At 33.9% G+C, this 19,852-nt stretch overlaps 1 protein-coding gene across 5 annotated transcripts; it reads left to right on the top strand.

Annotated features, from left to right (window-relative positions):
* Nucleotides 1-518: 518 nt before the first annotated feature.
* Nucleotides 519-19,460, top strand: LOC134263580 (translocation protein SEC63 homolog). 5 transcript variants are annotated; one of them, XM_062745966.1, is made up of 20 exons: nt 519-703; nt 1,417-1,522; nt 3,335-3,449; nt 3,633-3,748; nt 4,082-4,143; nt 4,450-4,508; nt 6,024-6,074; nt 6,394-6,502; nt 6,863-6,957; nt 7,214-7,349; nt 7,636-7,725; nt 8,006-8,154; nt 8,802-8,949; nt 9,364-9,536; nt 10,139-10,336; nt 10,691-10,897; nt 11,179-11,220; nt 17,230-17,328; nt 17,617-17,721; nt 18,048-19,460. In XM_062745966.1, the coding sequence occupies exons 1-20, from the start codon at nt 580-582 to the stop codon at nt 18,180-18,182; spliced, it is 2,319 nt and encodes a 772-aa protein (XP_062601950.1). In that variant the 5' UTR covers nt 519-579; the 3' UTR covers nt 18,183-19,460. The 5 variants fall into 5 exon arrangements, with proteins under 5 accessions (XP_062601950.1, XP_062601952.1, XP_062601951.1 ...); XM_062745968.1 differs by lacking the exon at nt 11,179-11,220 and adding an exon at nt 11,109-11,150; XM_062745967.1 differs by lacking the exon at nt 11,179-11,220 and adding an exon at nt 10,968-11,009.
* Nucleotides 19,461-19,852: the final 392 nt, after the last annotated feature.

Raw genomic sequence — 19,852 nt, 5'->3', positions numbered from 1 at the left:
ACCACCACAGTTAAAAACAAATTTATTTTTATCTATTGTATTTTTATGTATTTATTTATTTACTTTTTTGGGGGGGGGGGGGGGGGGGGGGGCTTGACATATATTCCAATATCTGCTTTGGTTTGAACAAATCAGGCACGTAGCATCGTTTTTGAAAGTTGAGGGGGGGGCAACACCAGAGAATTTTTTTTTACTTACCTAAATTAAATTGACAAGCAAAAAAAAAATAAAAAAATAAAAAAAATAAAATTAATTAATTTCATAATCAATAAAAATTTATCATCAAGGATATTCGGGACTTTGAATGAAACATTATTTTTCATGTTGCCACTGTAAACACATATTATAATATCTTTTCATAAATTTCATAATTATTGCAAAAATTAGCTTGTATCAGTCCTTTACAAAAAAAAAAAGCATATGTAAAACACATTATCCTATTCTAGTTAGGAAAGCGGAAGTGACTGCTGTTCGAAATGATTCAGGGTCAAACTGACTGGAAACCGTCAATTATTACTACTTCCGGCTTGATTTTTAGACAGACGTGTACGTTGGTGTAGACAGAAAACCGACATAAACATGCCTGGGATGCAATTTGAATACGACGAGGAAGGAGGAACCTTCTTCTATTTTTTGTTTTCTCTATGGGGCCTCGTTCTTATTCCCGCCACGTATTATTTTTGGCCCAGGAAGTCTGTAGAAGGTAAGAAATTGACCCTGGTGATTACACAGCTGTTCATTTTGTCTTACACTGTTACAGTAACATTTGGAGGTTTTCTGAAAGAATTAGAATATTTTGTTACAATATTATTTTATGATGATATAGAAACAAGAATATTGTGACTAGAGTGTGTGTTGAAGTTTCAAGTATAATCAAGTATTTTAACATGTTTATTAATTTGCTTAGGTTTGTGAACAAATGAAACAGTAGTAACGGTTGCATTACTTGCATGAACATTGTAAATTCACCATATACCTAGTCTGAAAATTTAAGTTTGCTACATTATAATGTATGATGGATAAGATTTGAGATATACCACAGTAGGTAAACATGTCAGACCAGTGGCGGATTTAAGGGGGGCGCCCCCCTAAAATTATCAATTAAAAGTTAGCGTAAATCACAGTTTTGTCTAGAAAATGTAAATATGTATTCTCAGTAGATCTCTTGTTTACCCTACAAAATCTTTAGAATTCAGGCCCCCAGACCCCCTGCCTATTTTTTTAGCACCCCGTCTAACTTCAATTCCTGGATCTGCACCTGCAGACAAACTGTATCTTGATGGAATAATGAATATTCCAAATGTTAAAAATATGGTGCTAATTCAAGTATACTTACATATCCCATACATACGCTCTGGGTACTGAAATTGCTGTTGGTTATACATGAATCACAAATCTTTGATTGTTTTCTTCTAGATGATAAAGAAAAAAAGAAGAGAGAGTGTAACTGCGATCCTTGTGTGATAAAACGGCATCAATTAAAATCCAGCACAAAATGGAACCGAATGAAAGAGAAAGTCTTGTAAGTGAATATATTGTTATTATCACATAATTAACATCAAAGTGAACTAAGTTAACCATTCATTATTTTGGTGAGGCTCATAGTTTATACTTCATTTTCATTGACAGTGTGCGAAACTAACTTCAAAGTCCTATAGACTTTCAGTCCATAGACATTTCATTTTCTATAGACCGCAGCAACTTCCTATGGACCGAAATTTAGAATACTACATTCAATGCTAAAATATTGAAATTAAAATAAATGTATTTGATGTAAATGGTGAAATAATTACACTTTCCAGTAGTTTTTGTACTGGATAAAAGATTACAACAAGAATCAAAAAACACGGTAAGACGACTGACTACAACAGCATTGATAAACGACTCAAACATTGAGAATGTCTGCCTGATAGACATGAGTAATAATAATTCCCGGGCGTGCACCCTCAACATACTTTAAACGGTCGAAGAAGGACATGTTTCTTCTGCACTGTTTTGGTGTCCGCGGCCATTAAGTAATCACAACTTAACCTCCCCTCATGTTAAAAATAACTTATTTCTGCATATATCGTGGAACAAACTATTATAACTAAGGGGTGAACGGAATACATCAGTGTAATACAGACATTTTATTTAAACTGGTCCTCCTTTTTGTGGTTTGTTTATTAGGTTAGAGACAAGCAGGGAACCAGTTTCTTACTCAGAATTCCTATAGACAAGTCGGTCTATTAATATTTCGATCGGTATAGACCGACTAGATTTTCTATAGACATTGTCTACCGGTCCACCGTTAATTTCGCACACTGCATTGATCATATTGATATGATAAAAATGAATTATTTCTACATTTAATGAATAACTTTCTATAATTATAAAATTTAAAACATAGTTTTGCAGTTTATATATAGATACATGTATAGCATGTGTTAATGTTCATCAGCGCTCCAAGTCGCACTTACTTTAAGGTCGCTAAATGGCGACCTAGAAAAATTTTTGGTCGCCATTTCAGAATTTCTGGTCGCCATAAACAAATTTTTCACTCGCCGTGATTAAAACATGTAAATAACACTATTAAAACAATGAGCTAACTTCCACATGTGTTATGTTTATATTAAATCAAAGATTATTAATTACTTTGACTAGAAATTTTTTGCTAGTTGAAGGATATATTTTTATTAAATACAACCACCCTTTGTATAGTACAAAGAAGAACACAAGTAATCTGATCCTAGAATTAGAGTTTAATCAAAATAAAATAAAACTAGGACAGTTGTTAAGACAGGACTTTGCAAATTGTTTATCATGTTTACCTGTTTACTACTACGTATCTTAACCATAACTCAGTCGTTATCAATGCCGCACAAAACACTTAATTGTGATATGCAAGCCATTGGCCGAAATGCTCTAATAACAATTCTGAGAAACTCTAGAAAGTTAACGACGTTTGGATGCTATTCTCTCAGAAACGTTATGTATATACGTTTCTGGTTCTATCTAACTTAACTATTACAGCATGCTGTCATAACATTACGTTATCTAAGTCCATAAGACGCTTTATAAAGTGTGTTAAAATATTTATCTTCAAACGTTGTCTTGATAGAGAATCTTGAAAACGTAATTCTCGATCCCTATCATAAAAAGATGGACGTTGCCAGCCCAAATTTTCTCAGTCGCGAAAATGCGACTTAGTTTTAATTTCTAGTTGCAAAACCAATTTTTGGCTCGCAAATGCGACCGTTTTAGTCGCAACTTGGAGCACTGTTCATGTAAAGGATGAAATTTAAAATCATGCTAGTCATTTAAATTGATAACTATGAATGTGTTTTTCTTTTAGGAAAGTGGTTTTTATAATAGCCTGGATTATTTTTGCACTATTGGCTTACAAGGTTTCCCAGATCCATATAGAGTACCAGGAATATGATCCATATGGTGAACTGGGACTAGATGTGGTAAGTGTGTAACTGGATCTACATTTTTAACAAAATGACAACTTAAGTCACAACTCAAGCCTAGAGTTAAATAGGTCACAGCAAAAGGTGACATCTATTTTGAATGATTAATGAAAAAATTAATTTCATATTGAAAAACATTTTTTAGAACAAATTCTGTGTACTAAATGCATTTATTTTTAGGGAGCAACAAAAGAAGAGATTAAAAAGGCATACAAAAAACTGAGTTTGAAATACCATCCAGACAAACCTACAGGCGACCACAAAAAATTTATGAAAATTGCTAAAGCCTACACAGCGTAAGTTTATTGTATATTTATTGTCCTCACAATTTTAATTCATAATATCATTCTGCATTTCTAGCCATTGAGTCTCTTAACATGTAATACATTTGCTTGTATTTTATGACTTTCTCAATAGAAAGTTGAATATAAATACTTAGTTACTTGTGACCCACACAATGTTTTTGCCTGAAAGGTTTAATAATACAGTTGAACGACTTTATTTTAATCCACACTGTTTTTGTATAATTCAGCACATCAACACTGAAATTGTAGCATATATTTATACAAAGTCTATACAAGGTCTTCCAGTGTAAAAGTATAAAACCTTGACCTTTTATCTATTTATAGATTGACAGATGAAGAAACAAGGAAGATATGGGAGGAGAGCGGTGACCCAGATGGTCCCGGGGGTAAGATTTATGTCTGTAGATAATGGGGTTAAAAAAATATGCTCTTCATAGTTTAAAAAAGAAGTCTACAATAAATATGATTTGCCAACATGTTAAGCTTAGCTTCATTTAGCAAAAATTATTGATCTAAGATCTACCAGCAATATAAAATTATCCAGTATTGAAAATAGACATGGTAGAATTGGAATAAATTTTCAATTATTTCATTATTAATTTATATTATTTGAAAAGCATATTGTGAATGAAATTATAGAAATGGTTAACTTTATGTGTTTAAACTTCACTGTATGTAAAGAATTTTTTTAGTCACCAGATTTGGTATAGCTTTGCCCAAGTGGATTGTGGAGAAACAGAATTCTATGTGGGTAGGTCAGACTTTATGTTTTTATAGATTAAATAAAAAGTCATGATTTACTGAATTATTTCAGCCATAACCTGGGGATGGGCTCTACCAAAGTGGCTGGTTGAAAAACACAATGCCAAGTGGGTATGAAACCGCTATTAGTAGGATAGTATAGTAACTGTGGATCACTAAATTTTCGCTACACATTATTTTCGCAAGATAGTCATAAACTCTGTAATAGTGGGACAAAATTGTCATGAATAATGCTTTTTCCTCCATTAAATCTTGGGGATTGCCAATGTGTATGGGAGAATGAAATTTTTGCAATTACACTGTTTATCGTAATAAATTTGTTCGCATAAAAATAAAGTTCTCGCAAATAAAGTGATTTACAGTATTTGTATAAATATATTTGCTAGTACACTGTATTCATATTAAGGAAATAATAGGTCCTATTCAAAAGAAAATAAATTCAAGCTAGTTTTCTTGCTTCCTTTGCTTATAGTTTCATGAAGAGAATTTTGTGTGTTGGTACTTTCATCTGAAATTAGCTCTTTTCCCATGTGATTCATTGCTGTGTTACTGATAAAGATATTATAAATCTTTGAAAGTTGATTTACCTAATGTACAGTTGTATATACACTGTATATTGTATACCAGAACATGAATAGGTTAATGGAAAAATTGGGAAAATTTATTCAAGGGGGGGGAGGGGTGGTGTCGCGTGGGTTGAGAGGTGAATAATCAATGTGTGTGTTTTAAGGTCGATGTTTATTGCTTGCTACTTCACTTCAGCCTGTTTCTCCTAGACTTGTCCAGTGTATTCTATCAGTGAATCTGTGATAGTTCTATGCAATAATGCAAATAAATGTTCGTCTGATATTATTGTACAGTATTTCCAGTTTACTGAGTGTAAATGGCCTCTCTTCTTTCAAAAATTTCATTCATAAATTTCATTTATAAAAAGTGAATTCTTTAGGATAAAAATATACACAGCAAAACATGGTTTTAGCAAAGTCGCTTATAATTCATTGATGCTTAAATTCTCTGTGACATTACAATAACTTTATATTGTAAATTTGACGGATATAATGAAATACACTTATAAATAGCATAATCATTGATCCCAAGCATATCCTTACAGTATAAGCGTGTTCAACCGTACATACAGCATATCATACATGCTTTTTTACTTAAATTTTTCTAGCAAATGTTTACAATTTCATTTAAGAGTATTCTCTCGCTGAGATGAATTTTTTTTAACAGCAATAGGATGATTAAAATTCAAAATGTTGAACTTAGATAAAAATGATTTATCTAATCACATTTTGCTGTGTCAAAATGATGTTCAATACAGAATTTTAAAAAATAAATGTAAGAAAGTTTGTTTCAAAAGTTAAAATCCTTTCCCTGAGTTGATAATTTCTTTAATAAAAAATGGTCTTATTGTAGGTCCTGCAGTTTTATGGTCTGTTAAGGACCTACATAAGTACAGTTGATAATTTCTGTAATGTCTCATACCGTTCTATTCCCTTAGGTCCTGTTGGTGTACGGTCTGTTATTCATGGTCCTCCTGCCCGTTGTTGTGGTAAGTAGAACACAATCACAGTCACACTACCCTCAAACAGGATTTGTATGAAAACAAAATGCCATGTAACTATTTCAACAAAATTATCATATGATAGCATTTGACAAGGGTATTTTCAATAATTTATGTTTTTGTATGAACATTGTGCATCATTTCTAGAAAAAAAAATCTTTAAAATTTGCAGTTAACTCTTCCTTGTTTAAAAGGAAATGCAGATTACATATTTTTATCAAACTGATGACAGTGACATTTATGTGCACACATTTCTGGTAATCATCGTCTATTTAGTAATTATGTTTACTGTTATCTTTGTATACAGGGTGTGTGGTGGTACCGCTCCATCAAGTTCTCTAAGGACCAGGTCCTATTAGACACCACCAGGCTCTACTACTACTTCTTCCAGAAAAACCCCAACATGATTCTGAAACGTAAGTGTACATGTACAAAGTTTCTGTGCATAGGTGATGTACAATGCTAAGTCATCACTATATTGTTTAGTACTTAGCATATTCTGTAAATAAATAAGACATTATTAATGTAACAGAATATAAATGATTTACCATTGCTGATTTATTTCTTAACAAGTTGTCTATATATTCAAATAAAGGTAGATTTTATTTGTATACAATGAACTCTCTAAAGATTTAATTCTTCAGTTAATGTTACTATCTCTTGTACTTTAACCCCATTTAAATGTAGTCTTTGGACTGAAACGTTGAGAAAGACTTCCAGCATAGATTTAAAAATTGATTATAAAACAATAATAATTGAGTGTCTCTGTTATGTAGGGGTGATAATGGTGTTAGCTGGCTCCTTTGAGTTTGACAAATTCCACAATGCTGAGATTGTAGAGAGACCCAGTGACAATGAGGAGGTCCCTATGGTAAGACATGTGAAATTCATAAAACCATGTACAGATTTTTCAAGGAGAGAAATAATGTGCTTATACATTATATTGTATATCAGTTTGAAAAACAAGGAACAAGTTGAATGAAGGTAATGTTGAACAGTTGTTATATGTATTTATTTCTGTGCAATTTAAAATTTCATTTCATGGAATTTTGTTTAAAATTATCCTGAAGTTATAGCCTAGAGTAAAAGTAATGAATGTTCTAAATATATACTATTTTCTTTTTCAGCTGATCAAACGCTTGCCTAATCTAGATGAGAAGAACAAGGAGAAGCCCCTGTGTTATCCTTACAGTGTCAAGGCCAGAGCTCTCCTACACGCCCACTTCCAGAGGCTGGACCTACCCCCGGACACACTCGCTATTGGTAAGTGCGACCCCCCCTCCCGACACGCTAGCTATTGGTAAGTGGGCCTACCCCCGACACACTAGCTATTGGTAAGTGGGCCTACCCAAGACACGCTAGCTATTGGTAAGTGGGCCTACCCCTGACATGCTAGCTATTGGTAAGTGAGCCTACCCCTATTGGTAAGTGGGCCTACCTCCGACACGCTAGCTATTGGTAAGTGGGCCTACCACCGACAAGCTAGCTATTGGTACATGGGACTTACCCCCCTGAATTAAATGTAATTATGTTTCATTTCCTCTTCCAGACCAAGCCTATGTGGTGAAGAAATGTCCATATCTGATCAATGAAATGATAAATGTTATTGCACAGCTGGTGGCAGGAGCTCACAGAAATGGTAGGTCTTCTTGACAACAAATAATATGAGCTTATATTTAGTAAATTTATTTCATTTCATACCTTATATTTAGTAAATTTATTTCATTTCATACATTTAAAGCACATTTGTCTTGGAGCCAAGATTGACATTTTATTATCAAAATTTATACACTGTATGCTCTGATTACACATGAATTATGGCAAATGTATAGAAAAAAGAAAAAAATGTTACAAAAGATGTCCTTGAAATGTAACTTCATTGATATTTTTATTTAATATAAATGATTATATTAAATCAGCTGTCCAGTATATGCCTAGGCTGGAGACAGTAGAGAATTGTATGAAGCTGTCCCAGATGTTGATACAGGCGGTGGACGTACGGACCAGTCCTCTGTTACAGTTACCCCACCTAACACAGGACATGCTGAAACACTTCACCACTAAAAAGGTACATGTAACTACCCCACCTAACACAGGACATGTTGAAACATTTCACCACTAAAAAGGTAAATAGACTACCATATACACGAAATGCTGCAAAAAACATACTACACCTAACACAGGACATGCTGAAACACTTCACACAGGACATTCTGAAGTGCCTCACCACAAGAAAAATGTTTAACCCCCCAACCCCCACCACCACCATACTCACATTCACTTGAAAGTTAAATCAGTCTGAAACAAATTACAACCAATAAACATACATTTGGGTGGCTGTTTTCTTGAATATACTAGTACATGTATGTATACTGACCACTTTAAAAAGTGCCTTGAGGGTTTAAATGTACATATGAATAAAATTATGTAAAAAAAAAAACTTATATATTGACAATTCGAATATTTCAGTCACAACTTTCTCTACACTAAAAACACAAACATCTTTCAACATAATGACACTGTGACTGTAAAAAAAAATTTGAGAAAAACACCAGCTGTGAAGAAATAACTTACATCAGAATCTCTTTGGATTTCCATAATAATTATTCAATGTACATGTACTTGATAGCTATAAGATTATAGATTACTTTTAACCTTACATAGATTAATTCTTATCATTGATTTTACTTCATATTTGTCATAAAATGATTGTAGAGACACATCCAGAGAATCCGCGACTTGATCGGGATGAAGGAGGAAGATCGACGCTCACTTCTACGTCACATGACCTCTGACGAGTATCGTGACATAATTAATGTGTGTGCCACACTGCCACACGTCAAGATGGAGGTCCACTCCACAGGTACACACAACATGAGTTGAAAATTGCTTTAGATACAGTTGTGAAGGATGAAAATAAAAATTTTGTTTATATGTCTTTATTGCGATTATTGTACATACAGAAATATGTAATATTACATATGAATGCATTAGCATTTGGTTTGCATCCTCTTTAATGTTCTTTTGTTTCAGAGTAATAATAATTTTTCTACATTGATGAAATGTCCAGATTAATGAAACTTATCTTCAAAATAATTGCTAGGCATGAAATGTAAATTCTGTTTTTATAAATTTCCTCCTGAAAGAAAACCATAAAGGTTATGCATGGTATAAGTATAATGAAGAGCTTTTTGTACATTCAATAGATAAAAATGCAAAGAATTCCAAATGCATGTTCTAGGATATAAACTGATCTATATGTATATATCTCTTACAGTTCTGGATGATGAAGATACGTCAATAACAGCGGGTTCTATTGTAACGGTCAATGTCAGTCTGACCCGGGAGATGATGGAGGTGTTGTTTGATAAGGAGGACCTGTCTCATGTTGACGAGGAACGTGACAATCTGGCCATCGCTAACGAGGAAACAGAATCTAATAAAGACCAGGTGAGTGAGACAGGAATTTACTTGTCCTGTAGGGGTATTAGCAAACATCAGTAAAGGAGGTATAAGTTATAAGCAAAAGGAATTTTTCATCCTGTCCTTTGTTAGATATGTTAACTTTGGTTAAAGGATTTGCACAATAATACAAATTTCAGTGTAAATTTTGTGAAACAAAAGTATTGATTAACTTTGAGATTAAACAATAGTAGGAATGAATTAAGAAAAAAACCTTAGCTGGACCTGGAATCGAACCCAGAACCCTTGTTTCACTACATGTATTTCAGTGTTCTAACCACTGAAATATCCACCTTTTAAAACAAGAACTTCAACAGTTGTACAGGTGTATATATAAAAAATCTCATAAAGTTAGGGATGTAACACTAAACAGTACTTCAATCATAATGACGTTTGCGTTAGCCAAGGATTATTGATATGCATTCTCATAAATGAGGAGAGCAGCATATCAGAAACCCTTGGCTAGCAAAGATGTCATAATGAAAGTTCTATTTTGTAATGAATGTAACTCGTTTTAACTGCATCTTATTCTAGACATTGATTCTATCCTACTTCTTATGCCTTAATGCAATCTGTAATTTGTTTCATAGCAGGAAAATGAGGGAGAAGAGAATGTAGAAACAAAAGAGAAAGCCCCGATCTGGCACAAACAGAAGAAACAGCCGAAGAAGAAGGGAGGTAATCAAAAGAACAAAAAGGTCAAACAGGCGTACAACTGGAAGGCTGCGGCAGCTACAAACACCACGGCTAATGAGAAGAAGGAGGGCAAGGTCGAGAACGAGAAACAGGTGAGATGTCTGCAACATTGAAAGATTAAAAAGGGGCAAAGGGGGGTCAAAAAAGAGTTTAGAGGAAATCAAATAGTAACAAAAAGAGGGGTACATGCTATGGGAATCTAAAAAAAAAATGAAGAGAAGTGGTATTGTGATACCAGGTGGGGGGTCTCAAAAAACAGACGAGATGATGTTAAAGAACAAAATAAGAAAGAAAGTGGATGCAGAAAAAAAAAGATATCTGACTGAATTTTTATAGATTTAGGTAATGTATTATTTTGATAAAGCTGAAAAGAAGGACATTAATTTCATTTTGACTTTGTGAAAACTTACAAGAGGCCTATAGTTGTGAACTATATCTTATTTCAGGGTAATGAAGTCGCAGTGAAGGAAGATGAAGAAGACAGAGAAGATAACGACAGTGATTCTGAGAGGGCAGATACAGACGAGGAAACTAACGCCTCAGACGGTGAGGAGCGAGGAGTGTCTGAGTCCTCCAAAGGTCACGAGGAGGATGAGGAGCAGTGGAGGAAATACCAGGAGGAGGCCAAGAAAGAACAACAGCTGGACACAAAGGTCAAAGAGAGTCATCCCGTCCACTGTCCTTATTACGGAGAGGTAAGTCATCATAGCAACAGTGTCAAAGGTCAAGGAGAGTCACTCCGTCCACTGTCCTTATTGTGGAGAGGTAAGTCGTCATTAGCAACCGTGTCAAAGGTCATAAGAGACATCCTGTCCACTGCCCTTATTATGGAGAGTTGAGTTGTCAATAGCAACCGTGTCAGAGGTCAAGGTGAGTCATCCCATCCACTGTCCTTATTACGGAGAGGTGAGTTGTCATAGCAACCATATCAAAGGTCAAGGAGAGTCACCCTGTCCACTGTCCTTCTTACAAAGAGGTAAATTGTCATCAGCAACAGTGTCAAAGGTCAAGGAGAGCCATCATGTCTAGTGTCCTAAATATGGAAAGTTGTGATTAGCAAATTTGTTACAGGTCAAGGAGAATCATACCGTTAATTTGGAAATTTTTATATCTATTTTATGTTGCATATTCAGGTCAAAATTCTGTTGATTAATTTTCACATTTCAAAATTTTGCGAATGACTACTGATTTGTTTACCTTTTCTAAATGGTGATTTATTTTAAAAAATATATATTTTTGTGAATTTAATGCACTGGTAAATTTGCTAAAAATTTATTTACAGCAAAACTTTCCAGATTTATGGTATTCTCTACTGCTCTTAAAAAAGGCAGTAAAGAAGTAATTTTTTTTCAGATCTCTGTACATCTGATGTTTTCATTCAATGACTGGGCATTCCCTTTTAAATGAAAGTCACAGAAAAGTTTTGATCAACTCAAAAAGAGAAATATTTTGTAATTATACCCCCCGCAAACGAAGTTTAGGGGGGGGTATATTGGAATCACCATGTCCATCTGTCTGTAGACGAGACTTTGTCCGGACCATTACTCAGAAACAATTGGAGATATTTGTCTGAAAATTTGTACACATATTATTCACCATATGAAGTTGTGCACCTGATATTTTCATCTTGATTGGATTATTATTTTGAATTTTACAGGTGTTTTTTCATTTTTATTTTGTGGTTTTGTCTGGACCGTTTCTCAGAAACTATTGCAAGGATTAATCTGAAAATTTGTACACTTATTATTCACAATATGAAGGTGTGCACCTGGAATTTTCAATTCTTTTTGTTAATTTTTTTGCATTTTACAGGTTTTATTAGCTCACCTCAACGAAGTTGGGGGGAGCTTATGTTATACCCTCGGCGTCGGTGTCGGCGTCGGTGTCCCGGGTTAAGGTTAAGTTTTTTGGAGCAGTTTTCTTTTTAAGTACTTCTATGTCCTATATTGATTAGACATGCATGGAAGATGTTGCTAGTGTGTTTCATTGTACCAGTCAAAGTTTCAGATGCTGCAATTTCAGCAAAGGAATGACCAGGTTAATGTTTTTGGTGCAGGTTAACATTTTTATACCCCCCGCAAACGAAGTTTAGGGGGGGTATATTGGAATCACAACGTCCGTCTGTCCGTCTGTCTGTCTGTCTGTAGACGAGATTTTGTCCGGACCATTACTCAGAAACTATTGGAAGGATTTGTCTGAAAATTTGTACACATATTATTCATCATATGAAGTTGTGCACCTGATATTTTCATCTTGATTGGATTATTATTTTGAATTTTACAGGTGTTTTTTCATTTTTATTTTGTGGTTTTGTCTGGACCGTTTCTCAGAAACTATTGCAAGGATTAATCTGAAAATTTGTACACTTATTATTCACCATATGAAGGTGTGCACCTGGAATTTTCAACTCTTTTTGTTAATTTTTTTGCATTTTACAGGTTTTATTTTTTATTTTAATTGACTTGTTCATTTTGGGTTCATGTATAAGGTTTGAGATATAGAATCTAGAATATCTGTTCAAAAATACTACAGCTTAAAACTACTCATAAAAACTTAAAAAAAGAAACATCATAAAGTGTTAAAAACAGTTTTTACATTGCACAGAAGATAATGTAATTTCATTTGTCTCTTGGGAATAATGACTGGACATGCATCCAGTTAAAGATAAATTAATGAGTTTGGTGTTGAAAGTTGTTAAGGCATATCTCTTATCAAGTGTGTGTGTTATCTATCTCCAGGGAATAAGGCACAAGAATTAAAGATCTCTCTTCTCTTATTCTCTTAATTGTAATTTATTGTCTGTCAAAGCACTTCATCACTGGATGACTAGCTCTTTATTTTCAAAATGCATTTCAAATTGATATATCAAGATTAATTTGATTTTGTATAATGGTTTTTTTTCAACAATCAGTTTGCAGAGTGACATAACACATAATTGCAATATATTTTTTTAATGCAGTAATAAAAAAAAATTAAATGAAAAAATTTTTAAAAATGTTACAATGGAATTACAATGTATTAGTTTTGATGTTTCATTTGGTTGCACCTTTGTTTCATTCATTAAGAAACATGATGAGCAATTGTATTTCACTGCAAATTTTTGTAAGTTAATTGTGAACACCTCTAGATCCATAAAGTATTTTTGAATTGGCACCTTCTCTGAAAAACCTAGCGGGGGTATTTGTCCCTAATGGACAGTTCTAGTTGGTGCAGTTTTTAGCTCACCTGAGCCGAAGGCTCAAGTGAGCTTTTCTGATCACATTGTGTCCGTCGTCCGTCCGTCCGTCCGTCTGTCCGTCCGTAAACTTTTCACATTTTCGACTTCTTCTCAAGAACCACTGGGCCAATTTTGACCAAACTTGGTTAGATGCATTCAACCAGACAAAGCATCCTTGGGTAAAGGGGAATTTAAATTGTTAAAATGAAGGGACACATCCCCTCGCAAGGGGAGATAATCAAGAAAAGACAAAAATAGGGTGGGGTCATTAAAAAATCTTCTTCTCAAGAACCACTGGGCCAGAAAAGCTGAAACTTATGTGGAAGCATCCTGGGGTAATGTAGATTCTAAATTGTTCAAATTATAACCCCCGGGGATTGGATGGGGCCACAATGGGGAATCAAAGTTTTACATAGAAATATATAGGAAAAATCTTTGAAAATCTTCTTCTCAAGAACCACTGTGCCAGAAAAGCTGAAACTTATGTGGAAGCATCCTGGGATAGTGAAGATTTTAAATTATACAAACCATGACCCTTGGGGGTTGGGCGGGGCCACAATGGGGAATCAAAGTTTTACATAGAAATATATAGGAAAAATCTTTGAAAATCTTCTTCTCAAGAACCACTGTGCCAGAAAAGCTGAAACTTAAGTGGAAGCATCCTGGGGTAGTGTAGATTCTAAATTGTACAAATCATGACCCCCGGGGATTGGGCGGGGCCACAATGGGGAATCAAAGTTTTACATAGAAATATATAGGAAAAATCTTTGAAAATCTTCTTCTCAAGAACCACTGTGCCAGAAAAGCTGAATTTATGTGAAAACGTCCTGGGGTAGTGTAGATTCTAAATTGTTCAAATCATGACCCCCTAGGATTGGGCGGGGCCACAATGGGGAATCAAAGTTTTACATAGAAATATATAGGAAAAATCTTTGAAAATCTTCTTCTCAAGAACCACTGTGCCAGAAAAGCTGAAACTTATATGGAAGCATCCTGGGATAGTGAAGATTTTAAATTATACAAACCATGACCCCTGGGGGTTGGGCGGGGCCACAATGGGGAATCAAAGTTTTACATAGAAATATATAGGAAACATCTTTGAAAATCTTCTTCTCAAGAACCACTGTGCCAGAAAAGCTGAAACTTATGTGGAAGCATCCTAGGATAGTGAAGATTTTAAATTATACAAATCATGACCCCCGGGGATTGGGCGGGGCCACAATGGGGAATCAAAGTTTTACATAGAAATATATAGGAAAAATCTTTGAAAATCTTCTTCTTAATAGCAACTGGGCCAGAAAAGCTGAAACTTATATGGAAGCATCCTGGGGTAGTGTAGATTTCAAATTGTCTAAATTATGATCAGTGGGGTAGGGTGGGGTCACAATATGTATTACAAGGGGTAAATCTAGTAAAGGACAGAATTGTCAAAGCTTCTCAGGTGAGCGATGTGGCCCATGGGCCTCTTGTTGGTGTAGGTCTCATTTCCGAGTAACTATAAGCCCTATGTTGACCAAACTTACATGGATGATACATCTTAGGATGCATACTACCAGCCTTGCTTCGGATGCTGAATCTGACCTACATTTTCCGGTTGAGTGAACAGGTTAAAGTTTTTGGTGATGGTTTGAAGATACTTTGAGCCCTATAATGACCAAACTTGCATGGATGGTACATCTTAGGATGTAATCTACTAGACTTGCTTCGGATGCTGAATCTGACCTACATTTTCCGGTTGAGTGAACAGGTTAAAGTTTTTGGTGCAGGTTTCATTTCCAAGTTACTATGAGACATATAATGACCAAACTTACATGGATGATACATCTTAGGATGCATACTACCAGCCTTGCTTCGGATGCTGAATCTGACCTACATTTTCCGGTGAACAGGTTAAAGTTTTTGGTGAAGGTTTCATTTTGAAGATACTTTGAGCCCTATAATGACCAAACTTGCATGGATGGTACATCTTAGGATGTAATCTACTAGAATTGCTTCGGATGCTGAATCTGACCTACATTTTCTGGTTGAGTGAACAGGTTAAAGTTTTTGGTGCAGGTTTCATTTCCAAGCTACTATGAGACATATAATGACCAACTTGCATGGATGGTAAATCTTAGGATGTAATCTACTAGACTTGCTTCGGATGCTGAATCTGACCTACATTTTCCGGTTGAGTGAACAGGTTAAAATTTTGGATGCAGGTTTCATTTCCAAGGTACAGTACTATGAACCCTATAACGACTAAATTGCATGAATGGTACATCTTAGGATGCATACTACCAGACTTGCTTCGGATGCTGAATCTGACCTACATTTTCTGGACGAGTAAACATGTTAAAGTTTATGGTGCAGGATTCATTTCCAAGTAACTTTGAGCCCTATTATGACCAAACTTGCATGGATGGTACATCTAAGGGTGCATTCTACTAGGCTGGCTTCGGATGCTGAATCTGACCTACATTTTCTGGATTAGTGGAAAGGTTAATTTTTTTATACAGGTTTCATTTGCAAGTAACTTTAAGCCCTATGTTGACCAAACTTGCATGGATGATGCATCTTAGGATGCACACTAATGGACTTGCTTCAGATGCTGAATTCGACATACATTTTCCAGATAATAGACCTCGTAAAAGTTATGGGTGCAAGTCTATCACCAAGAAACTATAAGGCTTATATAAACCAGTTGCACAAATGATGCATCAAGGGATGAAAACTCTCAATCTTGCTTCAGATGCTGGATTTTAATTACATTTTCATGATGAAGAACTAGTTTTTAGATTTTATATAGGTCTATTCCAAAGTATCAAATTTGCATAAATTTTGCATTTTTGGATGTACACTTTTTGTTGGTTAATTGTGTGACTTAATTTGCCTTACTTAAAGACAACACACGTTGAGGTGAGCTCTGTAATATCTGATTACCTATGTTTTTTTTATTTTAATTGACTTGTTCATTTTAGGCTCATGTATAAGGTTTGAGATATAGAATCTAGAATATCTGTTCAAAAATACTACAGCTTAAAACTACTTATAAAAACTTAAAAAAAGAAACATCATCAAGAGTTAAAAACAGTTTTTACATTGCACAGAAGATAATGTAATTTCATTTGTCTCTTGGGAATAATGTCTGGACATGCATCCAGTTAAAGATAAATTAATGAGTTTGGTGTTGGAAGTTGTTAAGGCATATCTCTTATCAAGCGTGTGTGTTATCTATCTCCAGGGAATAAGGCACAAGAATTAAAGATCTCTCTTCTCTTATTCTCTTAATTGTAATTTATTGTCTGTCAAAGCACTTCATTACTGGATGACCAGCTCTTTATTTTCAAAATGCATTTCAAATTGATATATCAAGATTAATTTGATTTTGTATAATGGTTTTTATTTTCAACAATCAGTTTGCATAGTGACATAACACATAATTGTAATATATTTTTTAATGCACTAATAAAAAAAAAAATAAAATGAAAAAATTTAAAAAAAAATGTTACAATGGAATTACAATGTATTAGTATTGATGTTTCATTTGATTGCACATTTGTTTCATTCATTAAGAAACATAATGAGCAATTATATTTCACTGCAAATTTTTGTAAGTAAATTGTGAACACCTCTAGATCCATAAAGTATTTTTGAATTGGCACCTTCTCTGAAAAACCCAGCGGGGGGTATTTGTCCCTATTGGACAATTCTAGTTTAGAATTCTTTTTGTTGTGATAAATGTATTTTCTTTTAGAGTTTTTTTAATGCGTTTGATCTCTGTTGTAGGAGAAGCAGGAGGGCTGGTGGTTGTATGTAAGTGATAAAAAATCCCACATGTTGATAACAGCTCCTGTCCAGATCCTGACACTCAAAGACACAGAGGAGGTGGGTACCAGACTAACAGTACAGTCAACAGTCCCCCCCCCATCCCTCCCAATAAAAAAAAATCACATAAACAAAGGATAACCCCACCCCCTTCTTATAGAAAAAAACATAAACAAATGCATGAAGAAATCCAGAATATACAATTATTGACATAAGATTGTAACAAAAGTTTCTTTTTTCTTTTGTGGAAGAGTCGGTATAGTTAAAGTATGAATGTAATTTTAGAGTAAATGAGGTTCTTTTACATAAAAAACTCCATTGCATTTAAATTAATATTCTATTTTTCAGATGACGCTCAAGTTCTCTGCCCCTCACAAGCCTGGCTTGTATACATACACCGTGGTGCTACGATCAGATTGTTACGTCGACTTCGATCAATCCAAGAATATCAGGGTATGACACAAAAATCATTATTTTAATCTTCATTTTCACAGTGATGAGAAATTGTTAATGTATATGTGTGAAATAGAATTTTGTCTTCCCTAAATGCAAATGTGCACTTTGAAATGTGCATGAATTGCTACATGTACATCTATCACTTAGCATTAAATATTAATTCTGATGAAGGATTTCTTTGAGTAGATAAAAATTTAAACGAATGGTTTTACTGGATTTTCTTTTTTCATAAACTAAGAATTCAAGGGAAAAATAAAAGAATTTTCATAGAATTGATCTAATATTTACCCAATTCATCGGTGCATTTAATGTTTATTTGACAGTTGGACGTGAAGGAAGCCAAGGTAATAGATGATCATCCTCAGTGGGACTTCGTCGATGATGAAGAAGACAAGGATAAGGACGATGAAACAGACTCGGATTACTCCACAGATTTTGATGAATCCGATGATGATTGAAAACCCACTCAACATTAAGATGTCTAAATATTCGACCGTTTTTAGTGAAAGTCAAGACTGTGATGATAAAGTGAATCTAAACAAATGTGTCAATCTAAGAAATATTGATGACAAAGGGATATAAATCTGTCTTGTATAATGGGGAGAGCACCTCTGAAATAAGATGAATGAAATCAGGATTAAAAATTTTTTTTTTTACATGTACAACAACTGCATCAGATGTTTTTCTTTTGACTGTTTACTTAAGAATTCTTTCAGTATTTTTTATTGGCTGTTTGAAAGTTGAATTTAGCAAAAGCCTCTTGTTTGGTGCTCTCTTAAATACTGATCTAACTACTGATAGAAATGAAAAAAAATTCAGTTTAAAACAAGGGATTACATCAATTAACTTCATGATTATACTGTCAGACTGACAAGAATTTTGTGATAAGTTCCAGAAATTAATAGATGATTTCTATATCTGTACAAAGAAAATCCTATCTATAAGCTGGTAACATAATTATATGTTTATGTATTTCACATTGTACATAAAATACCATATTTTACAAAGTTAAAACATTACTGCCTGACAAAAAATATTTTCAGTCATTATTGAACATTCTTCACTTTACAAAAATCTGTACAACATTTGCCAGAGAATGGTTTCATTTTGAAATTTTTATATTTCCTCATAGTATAGACATTTATGAAATAAATTGTGAACTTTATAAATGCAACACATCATTTGCTCTTCATACTGCAAGAGAAAAAAATTATGTGCACAGTGTAAAAAAAAAATCAGTCAAAAGCATGGCCTAAAATATACAGTACTACTGACCTGCCATTTGCAAAATCAGTGCACACATATACATATGTACAATTTGCTTTGTTGGTAATTAGGCTAAGCAGTTTGATATTTATTAATTTTTTTGATGTTATGTATAGTTGAGTTTTTGTGCAATCAGTTGCCATAGGCATTTAGTCATATATACATGTTAATGATTGTTCTTGTACAAAAGAATAGATCAGAATGCATTTACATGGGGAAATTTTTTATACAATATTTGCTTACACAATTGACTGATCGCAAGGTTTAATGACAATATTTATAGAATTTCAGAATGAATTTGTGTTGTTTTATTATTTATTTGACATGTAAAACATCTCATTCCAAGAACAACTTGTCATAACTCATTGTAAATATAGCATAAAATAAAATGGTTGATGAATGTCATTAAATGATCATAAATGTTATAATATGCTTCATGTGGAAAATGGAAATAAAAATAAACAAATCAATGTTTCACTTTGTGTTTATTCCCTTTGGTAGGTAGAGCTGGACCATGGGTGTTTATATTGATAGAAAAATGTTGATAACTCATGTTAAAAAACAAAATTGCCACAAGTGTATGTAGTATAGAAATCATTCTATGAAAATTCATCCCATACAGTCAGTCTTTTTAAAATTATATCCTTTGATCTACTTGGATATGATGCTAAATTTATTTTTGCAAGCTATTGATTTATTATTATACTGCATGCATGTGGTATTCATTTCCAACTATCTTTTGGATTGGAATGTTGGATAAAAAATAGGAGAGGGTGAGCTATTTAAATACATGTTATACACTGTAATATTAGTTCTTTAGGCAAAAATTTTTTGAAGAAATGAAAAACATTTAAGCAGACAA

The sequence above is a fragment of the Saccostrea cucullata genome, unplaced genomic scaffold (genome assembly GCF_032062105.1).
Source record: "Saccostrea cucullata isolate Sc308-1 unplaced genomic scaffold, CSIRO_AGI_Scuc_v1 ctg2503, whole genome shotgun sequence".
NCBI classification, from domain to species: domain Eukaryota; kingdom Metazoa; phylum Mollusca; class Bivalvia; order Ostreida; family Ostreidae; genus Saccostrea; species Saccostrea cuccullata.
Note: the sequence above shows the minus strand (reverse complement) of the source record. Positions and strands in the feature narration are given on the sequence as shown.

Coding starts and splice junctions, on each gene's coding strand:
- LOC134263580 (XM_062745966.1), top strand. CDS start 580: ATGCCTGGGATGCAATTTGAATACGACGAGGAAGGAGGAACCTTCTTC. Junction 1,523..3,334: donor CGAATGAAAGAGAAAGTCTT/GTAAGTGAATAT, acceptor TTTTTCTTTTAG/GAAAGTGGTTTTTATAATAG. Junction 17,329..17,616: donor CACTCAAAGACACAGAGGAG/GTGGGTACCAGA, acceptor TCTATTTTTCAG/ATGACGCTCAAGTTCTCTGC.